This window comes from Macrobrachium rosenbergii, chromosome 6 (assembly GCF_040412425.1).
Source record: "Macrobrachium rosenbergii isolate ZJJX-2024 chromosome 6, ASM4041242v1, whole genome shotgun sequence".
NCBI classification, from domain to species: Eukaryota; Metazoa; Arthropoda; class Malacostraca; order Decapoda; family Palaemonidae; genus Macrobrachium; species Macrobrachium rosenbergii.
Window position 1 is genome coordinate 28,729,289 of NC_089746.1, and position 18,519 is coordinate 28,747,807.

Consider the following 18,519-nt stretch of genomic DNA (forward strand, 5'->3'; position numbering starts at 1 on the left):
ACTGGCCAAGGAGAAGTTGCCTACTGCAAAATAAGAATCCTAATGACCCTGGCAGGGGAGGGACTTAACTTATGTACAGTACAGTATCAGATTTCCCCCATCAGAGCAAACCTGGTACTAAGGAGAAAGGGCACTTCTGGCAAGACAGGTGTTGTATGGGAGCTGGCTCAGCTTAAGAAATAGCCCTATTAGTGGACTCGACTACCTACTTCCTCCCATAGCAATGGAGACAGCCATCAGCATACGGGAGAGTACTCAAGGGACAGCCTCCTCCCACAAGGGCCCATATCCAAATCAGGACACGACTCTGATGTTCATGAAGAAGTAGAAAGCTAACAACCTTTTTGTTCTTCCTCCTGCACTGCCCAACCCCATCAGCATACAGGAGAGTACTCAAGGGACAGCCTCCTCCCACAAGGGCCCATATCCAAATCAGGACACGTCTCTGATGTTCATGAAGAAGTAGAAAGCTAACAACCTTTTTGTTCTTCCTCCTGCACTGCCCAACCCAGGAAGACCCCCCTGTAATCTGCCACTGGTTGAGGGGGTGCTTAGCAGAGTATTGGCAAAAATGGCAGAGTTATGGGGCGGAGGAAGGGTGGTGTAAAAGTCCTGAAAACAAGATGCAGATTTCTGTAGTGACCCCCCCCCCCCCCAAGAACTGGTCCTCTTCCAGTCCTGCAAGGCCAACTCTGCCAGAGACACCACCATATGGACAGAGATTTGGATGTTGGTACAGAAATGAGTAATTGAGATTTTGCGGTCTCCTTCCCCAAGTTTTTAAAGCTGCATCTTTCTAGTGGAAGAAGCTTTTGGGGGGATGGAAACCAGTTATAGAGCTTTCAGCACTGAATAACTAAATTCTTCAGACACAGGAAGGGAGACTGCATGATCTTCGCTGATCTACAGGATACATCCCAACTAATCAAGACTCAGAAATACCTACAATTTGTGGCCCGCCAGACTATTTTTCAATTCAAAGCCCTCTCCTTCGGACTGGTGATCCCCCCCCCAACCTTTGCACATGTCTCTTGCTGGGCTCACTCCCAGAGAATAGGGCTGTGGGAATACCTGGACAACTGGCTGATCTGCGTATTGTCAAGATAGATTAATGAGGGAAAGAGACAGACTTGAATCTATGCCAGGACCCAGGCATAATGATCAATTCACAAAAATCAGAGTCCCAAGGCAGGAAATCAAGTACCTGGGAATGATAATAGCTATGGTGGTGTGGAAGGCCTACCCTGCTCCCACATGGATAGACATTCTGAGAAATGTTGCACACAAATTCCAGGAAATAGGGTACAACCAGCCTGGCAGTGGTAGGTGATCATAGGCCACCTCTTGTCTCGAAAGAAACTTCTCCCTAGGGTAAGAAGCTTACCCTTGCAGTGTGCCTCCTGTGGCAAGGATGCCCAACTGGGCAGAGGCATACGGTGTAGACTTGGCAGCCATGTATGTTCCAAGGAAAAGAAATGTGCTGGTGGACCAGTTAAGCAGGAAGGGCCAAGTAGTGGGAGTAGAATGTACCCTATATCAGGAAATGGAGATTCCAGGATATCTTCCAAACTGGCCAACACTCCTAGTACAACCCACATCAGGAGCTACCACCAGGCCTTACATTCCCTCAGCCTACACAGGTGGAAGCTATCTAGCAACTGTGAAGAGATGGCAGACACACTCAGCCCATCCTCTGCAAGTGTGTATTGGGGAAAATGGGCCATCTACCGTGATTGGTGCTGTTGAAGGGGCCATTCTCCACTCAAGACTTCCGGGTGTACCTGAGATGGAAGAAACCCCATCAGTTCCTGTGGTGAAGGGCTATAGTGTGACCCTCGCCCAAGTCTTCTGACCAAAAGGAATCTGCTTACAGAAGTTGTGTAAGATCAAGAGATGGCATTATGTCACATCAGGGTTGTCAGACACCATCTAAGGTAGACGAGGGGCCACAGGCTAGCATGCAGTTAACTGTTTGTGAGCACTGGAAAAAGGAAGGAGGTCTTCAGGAACAAGATCTTCAGGTAAGGAGGGCAGAGACCAACCTGAGGAGAGAGTCCTCCAGGTAAAGTGAAAGCTCATATCAGGAGCATAGGGCCCCTCTCGCCTTATGGAAGAACCACTCTATACTGCAATAAATAAAGGAGTGATCAGGAAGAGACAGACACACACCTTCACATCCTTTTACTTTAGAGACAGCCCACAAGTCCCTCGATGCTTTCATGCTGGGACTAGTGATGGTTGCCCGACAGGATAAGTAGGTAGGTTCTCTGTTAGGATACTGGGAAACCAGCAAACCCCTTGGTCGTAAAATGACAAATTTTTAAGTAATTTGTATTTTTCCTAACATACAAACCTGAGGTCTTTACATAGGGGATTTACTTTCAGCGCAAGTTGGAGCTGGCCATTTAATAAAAAACAAGGTGGATATTGGTAGTTGTCTACTGATGGTAGGGGAGGAATCCCTGCCCTCCAGTTGGTATACATTCACTTTACCTTTTGGCCCAAGAAGCAGAATGAGGGGTGGCTAGAGGTGGGCCATTTATGTAAAAACCTCAGCTTTGTATGTTATGAAAAATACAATTTACTTAAAAATTTGTCATTTGATCCTACACTTATACAAACGTTTGGTCTTTACGTGGGGGAGACGTACTTCTTGGTGGGAGGATTCTGAGCAAATCTCTGAACTGACTGGTAGTTTACTTCACCTGGGGGCTCTTTCCTGGTCATGTAAGAGCAAAGGAAGGAGACGCATGCCTCTGATCTGTTGAACAAGTGTGATGTTCAAATGCCAGAATTCTGGGCATTTCGAATAAATGGAATGTAATGTCATTGATTCAAAAGATAGACTTGGATGAACCTATATTGTCGGGGACAATAAAGCTGAACATAACCAATGGGTCTTCTCATTGTCAGTACGTCTCTCCCCTTGCTAGAGAGTGGGTAGGAGTTGCATCTATTAATCCAGAAAGAGCTAGATTACAGATGATCTAGAACACCTGCATGCAGGCCTGTCCAGCAAGTGTTGGCTTGCTAATCGTCCCTGAGAAGGGTATAAAAGAGAAAGGAGGAGGCCAGTCCGACACACATCCCCTCTTTTGCAGCCGTACTCCTTAGGTGAGATGCTGCCTGTCCTCAAGAGTTAGGTGAGCTACATGAACTGTTGAGCAGCCACCACAGAACCCAAGGAAAAAGAGTCCGAGGATCTGTGGGCAACGTCCTGAAGGTTTTTAAAAAGGAGACAAATATGGTCTGTCATGACCACATTCCCGTCCTTAGTACCTGTCTGACAAGTTCTTCCTGAATGCTAGGGGCAGACCAATGCCCGACCTTATAAAACCTTGTCTGGAACGTATTGTCCACTATGTCAGCTGTGGAGTATGTCCGTTTGATCATGACAGAGTCGAAAGAAATGGAGCTCTTGGACACCTCTTCTGGAAGCTGGAACTATAAGTTGTCGGCACCTAGTTTGGAAGTGAAGTCCTTAAGTGGTAACGTAAAAGCCTTTGGGTACTTGGTAGCCTTTAGGGTCCTTAGAAATGGAATGCTCATACCCTGTTGAAACGGGTCGGGGAAGAAAAGATCTATGACTGATTTCTAATTACCCATCACCTCTATGAGAGAGGGATGGTTGTAGAAATCAGGAACCGGATTGTAGTTTTCACAACGTATTCATACAGTTTAATCTTAACTTCCCCGTAGAGGAAACTTCAATGAGCCGGAACGAACAGTTGACATGGAGTGGATGGTTAAGGAGGAGTGGTAGGAACTTGAAGGGAAGTTGATATCCTACCAAAGGACATCTGCTATCCAGATTTGTTACTGAAAATGATCCTTAAGTCTGATTACGCTCCCCATCGGTGGCCGCACATGGGGAGGAAAGTTTCAGCATCTTATTCCTACTTCTTAACCTTATTTCCCTTTCAGGATAGGGAAGGAGTTTGAAAGGGACACCTTCCATGTTTCTGTGATCCAAAGGGACCTAAGAAATCATTGGCACCTCTCAAATCTATTTCAAAACTTGGTTGTATGATGCCCAGTGGCTAAGACCGATTCCAGAACTTATCATTCTGAGGGAGACTCGAAAAAGAAAAGGATTATTCCTAGCTCTGACATTTCTACCTGGCACACTTTTGGTTCCCTGTATACCCCCATAAATGGATCGGTATTGACGAGTCTCGACGCCTGTTACAAAACCATTGAACGACTCCAGTCGACATTACAACCGAGTCATCGAGGGAACCAGAGAGGGAGGTGTATAATAAGGTGTTTAATACATACGAGCCGATCCGAAGAGCAATATTGTACAGGTCCTGAAGAATGGTCTTATAACACAGCTGTAAAAAAAAAAAAAAAAGCTGCTGCTGCTTTGAGGGAAGTGGTCCCAGCTGCTTGAATGGGCTGGGGGTCATCCCTCATACGTCAGGAATGGTCTCGGTCAACTGATGGAGGTCGAAACTGCCCCTCAGACAAGATGTTGGGAACAGTCTCGGTCGGCCAATGGAGGCTGAAACTGCCCCTCAGACAAGATGATGGGATGATCTCGATCAGGCAAGGTTGGCCGAAGTTGTCCCTCAGACACGATGTCGTCTCCCGTTACAGATGTCGGCCAACTGTCCACACAATCCTTGTGGCAGGAAACTTTCTCTGAAGAGCAAACCATCCGCTACGAAACCTTCACATGAACGAGGGAAAAAACTCTCAGAAGAGCCATCTCATTCTTCTCTAAACCTCCACTTGAATGTACGTGGATGGGGGTGCAGCCCCAGACATGCCCTGCCATGGCAACGTTCCAGAGCAGGAATGTGAAGGAATGAAGAAACATCCATATACTTGGCACTCGCTCATTCTAAGTAGAAGAATCTTCAAGTTTATGTCCATAGACAGAGGAGGGAAAAAAACAGCTTAAACAACCAAAGAGAGTTGTATCTCGGTCATGCAACAATTTTAGAAAGGACACGTCAGTGCAACATCTGCACGATCGTGCATCTTCTTGGAGAGCGAATCTTTGTTTAGGGACGTTCGGTAAATTGCAGCAGACAGAAGAGCTACTGGTCTTGGAGACAACTTGCCAAAATTGGAAACTCTAGAAAAGGTCCTGCAACATCAATCTGCTTCTTCCTCATGTCAATGGAGATGGGGGAATCCACGCTGGAAGGCAAGCAGAGGTCTCGTATGACAGATTACAAAACCACCACACTGTAGCAAGAGAACCCTCCTCTGTTTCAGTGCTTCTTGAGCTCTACATCATCTGAAAGACTAAAACGTTACAACATTCCAAGTAATTGTGTAGTTGAAAGAAAAACTGCTTGTCCAGAAAGAAAACACTTCAGAACAAACAAAAAAATAATGTAGCATAAGGATGTTCAATAAAAGAGGTTGAGGACGTATGGAATGGCAACCACAGTTAATTCACCCTTGGAACCACAAAGAATTACTACCCCCTACTTACCAAGCATCCCATTTATGAAAGGTGAAGGTTTGTATCCCATAGAAACAAATGACAAATTTTAAGTAACATGTATTTTTCCCAGGTATACAAACTGTAGCCATTCATATGGGAGGAGTGTCACCCTGCTTCGTATTTATAGCAGAAGTAAGGACACTCAAAACAGGCTGGAAGCACCAGTATGAAACTTATTACTGAGGAGGAGGCATCATGCCCTGGGTCTACCTGCATTTTTTTTTTTGTCAGTATACTGCTATCCAGCTCATGTACAGTAGGGCTCCATATGTGAAAGGCTATGATTTGTACTGAATATCTAGGAAAAATACAAATTGAGTTTAAAATCTGTCAATTTTTTAGATGTATTGAAGTTTAGGAGGAATTTTTACTTATGGGAAACCTTTTTTATTTTCTCAGGTGCTAGCTGTTGGGAACCAGTTAGGCCGTACTTATGTTTGGGATTTAGATATATCAGATCCAGCACAAGCACGATGTTCAACTCTTACTCATCCAAAATGTGTAGCACCAATCAGACAAACTGCATTTTCGAGAAATGGTAATATTCTTATAACAGTATGTGATGATGCTACCATTTGGCGTTGGGATAGAGTAGCTCAGCCATAGTTAAAAGTAACACTGTTACTATTTGTTGTGTACCTGTTATTTTGTAAATGATGTGTAATAAAGTAATCTTTTTGAGATTTAATTATACATTTCCTTATTTTGTTCTCAGGTACCTTTTGAATGTAAAATATGTCCTTGCAGAATAATACCGATTCTGTGCTTGGGCGCTGCAAGTTCTCCATAAACTCTCCAACTCCCTGCTGCACTGCATTCTGCCTTTTACTTTAAATTCATTGTCTGGTCTTTTCCCACCAAGCTGTGCTCATCTCTCTGAACTTGCCTGTGCCGGCCATAGCAACTTACATGACCTATGGGCCTAGTATCCAACTTGTATAATTTAGAAATACATCTCATGAAATATAACTCAAGAGGGTCAAGAAACAATTGATAAAGATTGACCAAGTAGGTACCAGGTCTAGTTTGACTAAACCCAGTAGTATTGAAACTCCTAGTACATTGTTATATGATTATAAAAGAATATAACTGCCTTATGAAGCAAGTAAATTTTAAGTAAAGCTCATGAATCTAAAGTATCACTACTAAAAATCATTCATGTTAAGAGCCGAGGCCTACTGCCCTGAAAAGCAAAACTTTTCAGTGAATAACAAAAACCAAAATGAGACCTTTAAAAAAAGAACCAAAATGGACAAATAATTATGATTAGTTTTACTGTGTACTGCATATACAAATTCATAGTAAGACATGAGATACAGTACAAGCAGAGGTTATAGACGGGAGAAATTGCAACTCTTTAGACTGCTCCATATTTTAATTCAAAATATTGAAAAAGCAATACTGTATAAGTAAGGTTGGGTGAGGATGCAATGATGTTATTGCTTTACTTACATTTAATATATCTGTTTGGAAGGCTCAACAAGCAGACTTAGCATTCATAAAATGTTTTTAGTGGCTCCTTGTTTTATGTCTATTGCAATTCATTAGTTTCAGAGTTTATGTACATTGAAATACAGTAGTTTCAGAGTTTATGTCCACTGAAATAGTTTCTGTGTGGCCTTACTATAATAAATAACTAATATTCAATGAAAGATACAGTATTCATGAAATGAATATGATCCCAAAGATATGAAATATGGCACAAAGACAATGGAGAAAATTTAATATTTTCAATAACCATGAACAGTAATTTTCCATAGAAAACTGTCAAAGGTACATAAATGACAAACTGTCAAAGGCACATAGAACAAATGACAAATATCATCAAAATCATTAATAATTAAAAGCTATCCCATACGATTTAAAAAAAAAAATGGACGACATTAGCACGAGTAACATTACTGTATTCCCCAGCTGTAATGAGACAGAATAAGTAGTTTAACAAAACTAAACACTGAGTCAAAATACTTAAGTCTCACAAAGCTGACCAATAAGACAAAAATAATGAAACACTGTAATTGAAATTTTACATAATTTGACAAGTATAGAGTTGTTTTGAAAGACTCTGGGACTACTTCAAGGTTTGCTATTAGATCAGTAATAGTCAAGGTTTGCTATTAGATCAGTAATAGGAGTTAATACAAAATATATGTAAATGGCAATATGTGAAACATCCTACACCAACATTTAGATATAGCCTTGGGCATAAAGCAACCACACACCAATTTGAAAATAATAGAATAAACTGGTTAAATGAAATAACAAAACTACATGTGAAAGAATCAATTTCATTTGAATGAAATGAAAAAACTACATGTGAAAGAATCAATTTCATTTGAATGAAATGAAGCAAAGGAACGAGCAATGGGTAAAAGATAGTATATGAATAGGACCACAATCTGGTGGAAGAAAGAAACAAAGAAAATAGCCCTATAACTGAAAGATAAAATTTGCAAAAGAGAACCTGGTATAACTACAGGAAAGTCTGCTTTCACTGTTATGGCTTGATTACTATATGGCAGATAATATACTTAAGCTCAAAGCTATATACTGTATAGTGTACACAATGCAGATACATGAGAGAAAAGAAATGTAGTTACACCTAAACATTGACAATAAAAATATTAGAAAGTAATAACAAATTTTTCTGCTATAGACCATGTGCAGGTACAGTTTACTAAAAGTGAAGAATGAGTAACAACTCTTAAATACAGGCAGTCCCGTTTACAATGGGTCTGGCTTACGACGTTCCAAGGTTACGACGCTTTTCAAATATATTCAGAAATTATTTCCCGGTTCACAACGCATGTTCCAGGGTCACAACATGTACGCCGATCCGAAGGAAGAAATATGGCTCCAAAACGGTAGAATAATAAAGATTTGGAGGTTTTTTTGATGAAAAACTTAATAAAAATGCAGTTTACATCGTTTTCAATACTGTACACCCAAAGCATTCAAAGTAAGGTTTTCGACGATTTTCGGTTTTTGAAACGGCGTAGGAACGGAACCCCCTTCGTAAACTGGGGACTGCCTGTATACTTAAATTAACAATAATAGTAGTAGTAGTTTCTGTAGTACAGCCTTGCTCATAATTCATGCTACATGACTGCATAGGACTCTTAAAATTCACTGACTGGCACCCTACCATGCTGCCTGCATAGTATTTCTTTTATTTGAACTTAAAATTCACTAACTGGCACCCTACCATGCTGCAGAGTATTTCTTTTATTTGAAAGCAAAAACACATTATTTTATAAAATAAGGCCATGATATGTCATAAGATGGAAATCTATTATATATATCAAAATTGTGAGAAAATATTACATGGCCATATTTCGGAAAAGGTGTCGAAACATTTCCAAAATTTTTGTTAACCCAAGCACCAATGCATTCGAAAAAAAGAGTTATCACCAAACCTAGGTTCAAATGTTAAAAAAGAAAAAAAAAAATTAATTTTCATAAAATTCATTGTCTAGATACTTAGTGATCAAACTACTGATCACTAATTAATCCCTTGATATGTTAACAATGATGCAAATGGCTCAATTCACTGGCTTGCTTGTGAATGAGTCCTCGTTTGCTATTTCCAAACCATTCACCTGCACAGTCCTACGGGCAGAGAACGACTGACCCAGCAGCTTCCCATGTTGGTGCTTCTCCAGAAACATAAAGAAATGGGTTCGCACTTCCCTGGACTCATGGGTGTATTAGTTCACTGGAATATATTAAAAAAATCCCAAGACTGTTCTTGAATATGTTCATGAGTACGAATGTTGTGTTATGCACTGGCTCAGATTTTGTTGGCACAGATCTGTGTCACTGAGGGTGCAACCAGGATCAAACTTACCCAGACACAGCTTTATGCTGCTCCATGCACATACTGCACACGACTGACCTATGCTCTGTTCAGGTTTGTGTATGCAAACCTGACCCTGCTTAACCCAGGAGTTTATGCATGGCCTAACACGTATACAACATGGCCTGGCACATACTTGTTAGGGGTCTGTGTTGCCATATGCACAGCCCATGGTCAACATGAACTTTTGTGCTCTTCTGCATAGGAAAGGTTGCACTTGCTTATGCTCACCTATGTCAGATAATGGAACTAACCTGGCTGGCTCAGTACTCAAGTGTTTGCAGCATCCCTTCTGCCCCTAATGCACCCACTTTTTAGCTTTTTTCCTTACCTCCACTCTTGCTAATTAACCCCCCTCTCTCTGAGAAGCACTTCTCACTGCAACTGTGGGTTTTTCCAAGTTTCACCTATAGAAGCTTGCATTTTTACCATTTACTTTCTGGATCTCTTTCTCACTGTCCAACCACTCCATCTCCTTTTCCTTGTCTAATGCTGAATGGCCGAAAGTTTCCCAGTGCTGGAGCTTATAGCCAAAAATTACTGGCTGGTTCTCTTTCTATTCTTGTTCTGTGATTTGATGGAATTTGTTCTCATTTCTCTCTTTTGGAAAGCAACTTTCTTGAAACACTGATTCTTGCTTACACTTTTGGGAGGACTTCAGAAAGGGGCCTAGCTATGAAAGTGACTTCACATGGCATCCTTCCTCTATTGTACCTAGGGTTCTTACCATTAAGACATTGCCAACCTTGCACATGAGAAAATTTCCTGATTTACATATCAAATCACTTTTCTTCTGCTGTTCTATCCTTTGAACAGACACTACCCTTCATGGGTTAGTCACTTCAAGTAAGGCTTTTGCTCTCAGATTGGATCTTAATAGTACCAACCAGTTAATGAGGAGTCGTTAGAATCGGTGAACTAGTTACCCCTCCTGCTTCTTTGCTGGACTGGTCGATATCGTTCCCAGCTATCACTCTGCAGGGCTGGCATTCGAATCTCCGGCCAGCCAGTGAAGAATTAGAAGAATTTATTTCTGGTGATAGAAATTAATTTCTCGCTATAATGTGGTTCGGATCCCACAATAAGTTGTAGGTCCCGTTGTTAGGTAACCAATTGGTTCTTAGCCACCTATTTAAGTCTAATCCTTTGGGCCAGCCCTAGGAGAGCTGTTAATCAGCTCAGTGGTCTGGTTAAACTAAGGTATACTTATTATTATCCTCCTTCCCTTCCTTGACCTGATCTCTGGTTGCTTCACTTTGGAAGTTCTACTTCTTACACTGATCTTTCCTTTATGTCCCTTAGAGTAGGGTTCATTTAGGGTAAACCTCACACTACCAGCTGCCATTCTTCAGTATTAAGGTTTTCTTTTTCCTGCAAGTGACTGTGCTTTCCAATGCAATCCTTCACTCAGCATTAGGAGTCTTGGCCTGGACACAAACGGGAAAAAGAAAGGGTAGGACTGTTGGGAACAAATGAGGAGAGGTTCTTTCTCTGATACAACTACTGCCAGGACTTCCTTTTTCATTGTCTTATGCTCCTCTTTTCAAGAAGGACCTTTAACTACAACACCTCCTTATCAAATTCTTATAGCTTTAGCAACCAGAACCATATTGTGTTATTTTAGTTTTTGCAGGCAATCTATTATGTGAAAGCTTGCTATGCTGTTAATGGCCATTCACCGTTCTGAAAAACATCCGTACTCCATTTTCTTCTGAACCTGAAATTAAAATTCTTGTTAGAATCCTAAATCATATTTTTCATTAAACTAAGTTCACATTTGATCTTAATACCTGTCAAACAACATTAAAAACAACATTGACGAGGGAAATCCAGATGTGGAAATAACAGTAGAATTATGAAATGGAATAGGATATGACATTTATGCACAAAGACAAGCACTGGGACTAACAGCAGAATTATGAATTATTTGCCTGTGAATTAAGGTTTAACAAAAATCCTTCACTTTAGACATGGACTTTTCGTACCTATTTCAATGCAAAAACAAATTAAGTATACTAGAACCATAATAAAAAATTTGGCTGTGATTAAATATATAAAAATACTATTAGGAGACTAACACCAATAAATAAGATATGCTTCTTATAATTCTGTTCCTAGCCTGTCCACAACAATGTGTCCTGTTTACTACTGTCTCCTTTGAATCTGAAAGGTAACGAAAATTATTATAGTACCATTAACAAATACCCATGAACGTGAATACGGACACCACCCTACTTACAAACATTCAGATACAAACAAATGGGATTGCAAATAAAAATTGTCCCTCTGCCACTCGTAAGTTCAAATTTTGTTTTGTGCACCTATTCTGCACATACAGTATTGTATGTACAGTGTATTGTGTTTTAGGATGAAAAAACATAATACTGTGCAGTATTGATTGTATACCATACTGTATTTAAATAGGCATGAAGAGTACAGTAACCAACTTACAAAAAATTCAACATACAAATGGCCATCTGGAACATAACTTGTTTGCAAGTAGGGTGGTGTCTGTACAGGTAATTAAAAGAAAACATTCCAAGAAAAATCACTAAAACTCCTGTACATATTGAACTGCAAATATACAAACAACAAATACACTGGAACAAAATATACTTCCCATTTTTTACCATATATTTTTCTTTTGAAATGTCTCGATTTGGAAAGTCTACACTGATCAAATATAGATATGCTTGCAATGCCTCTCATTTGTCCACAATAAATTCCTCCTATTCACAATCAAATCCTCTTGAATCTGAAAAGGAATTAAAAATATTACATTGCAGCACTTATTTATAGGTACATAAGCAGTACAAAATTTTTTGAAAATATACTAGATGGAAAATGATCATATATGAAGTTTTCATAATAAAACTAATATTGTAATACTTACCTGAACGCCTGAATTAGCCCTGGTCACTGACCAGCCCAAACTATATCCCCATAATTTTTACCCACAAAGTGGGTAATTAACTGTCAGCCTTACCAGCGCTACAGGAAAATCTTGTCAAATGAGTTACCTGAGGTACCATTGACAACGCTGCTGCAAATATCAACTGACAGAGGACGACATCCTCAATTGAGTTATTCACTATCCAAATTGAAGTGGGAATCATTCAGGTGTTCACGTAAGTATTACAATATTAGTTTTATTATGAAAACTTCGTATTGCAATACACTCCCTGAACACCTGAATTAGCTCAATTAACAAAATTTTAGAGGAGGTGGGATCAATCTAATTCAGCCCGACCTGTCAACGGAGAAAAGCAAGTAACTCATTATCAACCTACTACATGTAAATGAATGTGTCCTCACCTGGTTATTCAACTCGGTAGGTGAGGATGCCTACAAGAGAGAGTACCGAGGTCAGTCTCTGTCATAATTTACAGTACTGCCTGAGTCAAGCTGCCTCCCATGTGGTATTCTATACCTCTCATGAATGGAGGGGAAATGACGAACCTCCCATGTGGCTACTCAGAGCCTCTCATTTATGGAGGAGTACAATGAACCTCCCATGTGGATATTCAGAGCCTCTCATGTATGGAGGGGAATGAAGCAGTGTGCCGAGGCACTGATCCTCCGGATAAGTCCTGACGATTGACGAGCGAAGAAGTATCTCAGTGCCGACGAAAGAGCCTGGCCTACTAGAAAACCACCTTGGACTCTTGTAGGGAAATTATCAAAGACTACGATACTTAAAAACGTACTAAGCCTAAGTTCATGTGATTATACTATTACTGCTGCCTAAGATTCTAAAGACTAAAAGAAATTCCTCTATCTGGTTAACCTAAGAACCTTCGCACTAAGAGAATACCACCTCACCTAAATGAACGCACCCTAGATAATAGAGGCGAATTGAACGTCTAAAGTAAAAGGAAGTAAACACTGAGACGGACTTCCAAGTAGCCGCCTCCAGAATAGAAGACACTGAACAATCCCTTAGAAAGGAAGAGGAAGTGGCCATACTCCAAATACTGTGCGCTCGGGGTAATACAAAGCTTGAAGAAGACTAAGAAGAACCCTGATAAGCCTGGGAAATCATCTCCCTCAGAAAGTAACTAATCGCATCCTTTGATAGCGGACGGGAAGGATTCCGCGGAAAGATGAGAAGTGTACGCAGACGCGGATGGAGTTTCTCAACCTTTGATAAATAGACTTTTAATGCTCGCACTGGACATAAGGACATCTCCGTTGGATCGTCGGTAATGAACTCTTGCCGATAAAGAACTCTAAACAAACGAGGCAGAGGGTTAACCTCTGAGTCTGACTTCGCCACGAATTCCAGAAGAGGCAAATACATATTTCCCACCTAGAAAAACTGCCTGAAGCTCGCCCACCTTTCTAGCTGTAGTTAAATCCGTAATAAAAAAAAAAACCTTCTTAATCAGTTGTCTTAATGTTAGAACTTACAACAAATCCCACAGAAGAGCCCAAGTCAGCAAGACAGGACGTTTAATCTTATTAGTAGAAATTTTCAGGAAGGTGGAAACTACATGTACTGCTAAGCATTGAGCTGTAACCAGGAATCGACAATCAAGAAAGAACCTTGATTTTCTGAAGGAATAAAAGAAAATCAGCTATTTTGGCTATGGAAGGTCTAGAGATGGAATGACCTTCCTTACGTCACCAACTTATATACATTGAACAGCTGACCTGGTAAAGCTTATGGGTTGACTTTCTCAAGCTGAAAGAAAGCTGTCTAGACACAGCTTTAAAGAGTCCGGTCTGTCTAGCTGCTCGCTTGGCAGTCGCCTGCAACTAGGTTCAGCATACAAAGGTTTGGATGATAATGGTGAAAAAGCGGTTGCCTGAGAAGATCTTGCACATGGGAAGGAACATTGGAACTTCCGTAAGGAGCTTAGGAGTTCCGGAAACCAAGGGCATAGGGCCAGCAAGGAGCTATTAGTCATAGATGTCTTGACACTCTCGCAATTTCCCGATTACCTGATGAATGAGACTGAATGGTGGAAAGCATACACCTGCGTGTGATTCCAATTTTGTAACGTCGCAACGGTGCCTATCGACATGGGGTCCACCACTGGTGAGAAATAAACCGGAAGACGATGGTTTAATCTCGTCACGAAAAAGTCCATAGATGCTGGCCACTTCCGGAGAACCTGACATACTACTTCCTGAGCCAAAGTCCACTCTCCCCCCAATACCTGACAAGAGCAACTTAACGAGTCGGCCAGTAAGTTGGGACTCCCCGATACAAGTTGGGGAAGAAGAGACACTTTCCACTCTTCACACCTTCTCAGGACTCTATGTGTTATAGTATTGAGTTCTGTTGATCTTGATCCCCCGAGTTCTTTAGATACGATACAGTTACGTTGTTGCAAAGCAGAGACACTACTCTGTTGCGCACTAGGACTGAAAAACACCTGAGGGCTTCCTTTACAGCCCTGAGTTCCCAAAGATTTATTGACACATCTTGTTCCCGATCCCTCCAGAGGCCCGAAGCCTGGGTTTCCTCCAAGGTTGCTCCCCAACCTTGATCTGAGGCATTTGAGTGCAGATGAACGTCGGGAAAAGGGGAGTTGATAGACCTTCCAGGTGTCAGATGCACTTCTGAACACCACAGAAGATCCGACAGGCAAGAATTGCTCCAGACTATAACTGTGTTCTCGCTGCGGAAGTCCCAGTGATTCCTGAGATATACCTGAAGAGAAACACATTCGGAGACGAGACCCTGGAATTAAAAGAGAGAGAGAAGACATTCTCCCTGTTGGACAGGAACACCTCTACTTCCTGAAGGACCGACTGGATCCACTCCAGGGTTGGGAAAAAAGCTCAAAGGAAGAGAGAGTCTCCTCATCCCTGAAAGGTTATATTTTGTGTTGGGACCAGGCAACTCTTGGAGAAGATTAGATGAATTCCTAGTATCTTGCACAGATTCAGTAAGAAGTCCCTCGCCTTACTAAATCCTCTAAAGAGGAGGCAAGGATCAGCCAAGGGCTAGATACTTCAACATTCTGAACCCTCGACGATGCATAATTGCCGACACCAGAGACATGAGTTAGAAGCAACAAAGTTCGTCATACTGGCCACATCACCTGAACCCTGAGCAGCCACACAAATCATAGCCCCGTGATGCTGCTGCTGATGACGACGACACGAAAAGACTGTTGCAGAGCTCAGAAATGTGCCCTCAACAGAACTCTCTTATGTATGTCTGGATAGTGAGGCAGAAGATGATTTAAAAAGAAGTCCCTCCTCTTCTTGCCAATGAACGTTGTACAGCCAGCCGAAATGTTAGTCTGGTATGCCAGCCCCATCGAAACTGAAGTGATGAGGTTGTCAAACAGTACAGGATCAGAGGGAGTATATCCAACTTGTTTGAGAAACCCATCAGCCCCAACAACATCCACAAAGAGTGGGACAAGGCCTCAGACTGGCTGCGAAACTTTCCTCCAAAATACAAGCCTCACGAGATGTAATTGCTACCAAACGATTCGATGAGGGAACCCGAGAGAGAAGAGCCTCAACAGATTTGTCGAGAAGAACTCTGACACCAGCAAAAGGGTTACCCGATACCCTAAAGAACCCCTTCCGATTAGGAAGCAAGGTTGAATCCTGTCTACCCGACCCGATAAGAAAAGCTAACCTAGAGTCCGCCTCCCTCAACACCTGCCCGACTCGGCCAAACCAGACTGGCTTACTTGATGTTTGGGAGACTACTGGTTTAATGGATGGATGTATGATATTTAGGGCAAAAGCCCAGGCACTGGGGCCAACAAGGCCATTCAACCACGTAATGGAAAGAAAATAAATTATGTTAAAGTTATGAATTCATGAAGGAAATGATTAATAAATAAAATGAAGTGATGTGACCAATAAATAAGGGTATGAAGTTTAATGAATGATGTGCTATATACAAAAAAAAATTAATGTCATTAAAATTCTACGTGATGTAATAAATTAAATAAAATTAAATATCGTTAAAAATTTTAATACACTTTAAAAAAGAGATGATAGCAGAAATATCTGCTTCATCTCCCAAAATATCAGACAGGGATTTACCCTGAAAATATCTCTCTTTGGTTAAAATATCTGGGGCAGACCACCAGAATGTGCTCCACTGTTAGTGTCTCGTCACAGTAAGCACACTCTGGAGGGCTGCTTCCTTCTAAAATAAACTGATGGGTTAGACGAGTGTGCCCAATCCTTAATCTCGTTAAAATAACCTCTGTTCGTCTGTCAAGCTGGAATGACGAAGACCACGGTAGTACATTATCCCTAATATTTCTATATTTCTTATTATTGGCAAGAAGGAGAAGTCCACCTTTCTTGCCATTTACTTAAAACATAAGATCTAATGGGACCTTTTAGATCTGTATGAGGCACTTTTCTAAAAGAGGTTTCTGATAAAATACTAGCAGCTTTCGCTTCCCTGTCTGCCATCTCGTTTCCATGAGGAATCCCCACGTGAGAAGGGACCCAACAGAAAGAGACTGATTTACGTCGACAATATATACGAAAAAGCCACTCCTGAACTTTTTCAATTAATGGATGAAAGCTATTAAATTTTTTTAATAGCTTCTAAGGTGCTTCTAGAGTCTGAGTATATGACAAAATTAGAGTCACTACTTTGAAATACTAAATCTAGGGCAGACACTACGGCTGTTAATTCGGCAGTAAATATTGATGCAGAGTCAGGTAATTTAGCTGTGTACGCTGTATCACCAAGGATAACAGCAACCAACACCACTATCTGACTTAGATCCATCTGTATAAATTTTTGTAAAATTAGTATGGGTAACATCGTGCTCTAAGAATTTTCCCTAATCTCTTCTACAGTGCAGTCCTTTTGTTAAACAGTTTCTTACATATTGATGCTTCTGGGATAAGCCATGGAGGATTTACAGGATATTCTACTTCCAGGACTTTCTGGGATTTAAGGTGATTATTCCTAACATCCTCATTCAGTCGAATTTGGAATGGTTTAGAAGCTCTTGTACCAGAAAAACTTCGAGAGTCTGTTTCCTTTAGTGCTTGAAAGGAGGGATTTTTGGGAGCACTTTTCATTCTAGCCATGTATCGCAACCCTAGCTCTTGCCTTCTTAGATCAAGGGGTAAATGATCTGTGTCGACATAAATGCTTTCAACAGGCGAAGTTCTAAAAGCCCTGAGCATATTCTCAACCCCATGTTGTGTACAACATCCAGTTCCTTTAGCTTGGTTTTACAGGCTGAGGAATAAATCTGACAGCCATAGTCTAACTTAGATCGACACAGAGAGTCATATAGCCTCAGAAGGGATTTCTTATCAGCCCCCCAACTAAATCCAGAGACAACCTTTAAAATATTCATAGATTGTTTAACATTAAACTTTAGGGCATTTATGTGGCTAGCCCATGTTAATTTATGGTCAATAGTCATCCCCAGAAATTTAACTTCACTCTCGTAAGGAAGGATGGACCCTTTTAAACTAAGTGTGGGAACCTCTTCCACACGCCGGCACCTGGTGAATCTTACTGCAACTGTTTTGGAAGAGGAGAATTTGAAACCATTCTCATCAGCCCACTTAGTAATAGCATTAATAGACCTTTGCAAATGTTTACATACAAACAAGGAATCATATCCTGTGCAGTATATTGCAAGGTCATCGACAAAAGCGAGCATTTAACAGGGGCGAGATTTTTTCAATCACGCTATTTATTGCCACTGAAAAAGTGTTACACTTAAAACGTTTCCTTGGGGAACTCCTTCCTCCTGCATAAAAGGTTGGGAGAAGGAGTTTCCACTCTTACCTTAAAAAAGTCTGTCTGATAAAAAGGAATATATAAACCTGACCATTCTTCCACATATGCCCATCTTGTGCAATTGTTTCATGATGCCAATTCTCCAGGTAGTGTCATATGCTTTCTCCAAGTCAAAAAATATGCCAATGGTCTGACACTTTTGGCGAATCCTTGCTGGATTTGGTTGGTCAGCCTCAGCAAGGGATCAAGGGTGGAGCGGTTTTTTCTGAAACCAAATTGAAATGGCGATAGTAATCCTTTGGTCTCCAGGTGCCAAACCAGTCTAGTATTTATCATTTTCTCCATCAGCTTACATACACAGCTGGTAAGAGCTATTGGTCTATAGCTGGTGGCTTGGGAAGCATCTTTATTAGGCTTTTTAACTGGGACAATTATGGATATTTTCCAGTCCTTGGGTAAAATTCCAGTTTCCCATATTTTGTTTATAATCTTCAGTAAATA

At 41.0% G+C, this 18,519-nt stretch overlaps 1 protein-coding gene and 1 long non-coding RNA gene across 10 annotated transcripts in view; one reads left to right on the forward strand and one right to left on the reverse strand.

The window, feature by feature from the left end:
- Positions 1 to 6,477, forward strand: part of LOC136839394 (polycomb protein EED-like) — a 55,203-nt gene extending 48,726 nt beyond the window's left edge. For 5 of the 7 annotated variants that reach the window (XM_067105382.1, XM_067105379.1, XM_067105380.1 and 2 more), the window contains one exon: positions 5,861 to 6,142. In XM_067105382.1, the coding sequence (XP_066961483.1) occupies positions 5,861 to 6,067 (207 nt within the window). In that variant the 3' untranslated portion in view covers positions 6,068 to 6,142. Of the gene's footprint in view, positions 1 to 5,860; positions 6,143 to 6,176 lie in introns of those variants that run through there. The other 2 variants (XM_067105383.1, XM_067105378.1) reach the window with 1 other exon arrangement.
- Positions 6,478 to 10,494: 4,017 nt separating this feature from the next.
- The window catches only part of LOC136839398 (uncharacterized), a 441,312-nt gene continuing 433,287 nt past the window's right edge, over positions 10,495 to 18,519 (reverse strand). For all 3 annotated transcript variants that reach the window (XR_010853311.1, XR_010853309.1, XR_010853310.1), the window contains 3 exons: positions 11,948 to 12,072; positions 11,396 to 11,480; positions 10,495 to 11,034 (listed from right to left, as the gene is read on the reverse strand). This is a non-coding gene — a long non-coding RNA (uncharacterized lncRNA). The remainder of the gene's footprint in view (positions 11,035 to 11,395; positions 11,481 to 11,947; positions 12,073 to 18,519) is intronic.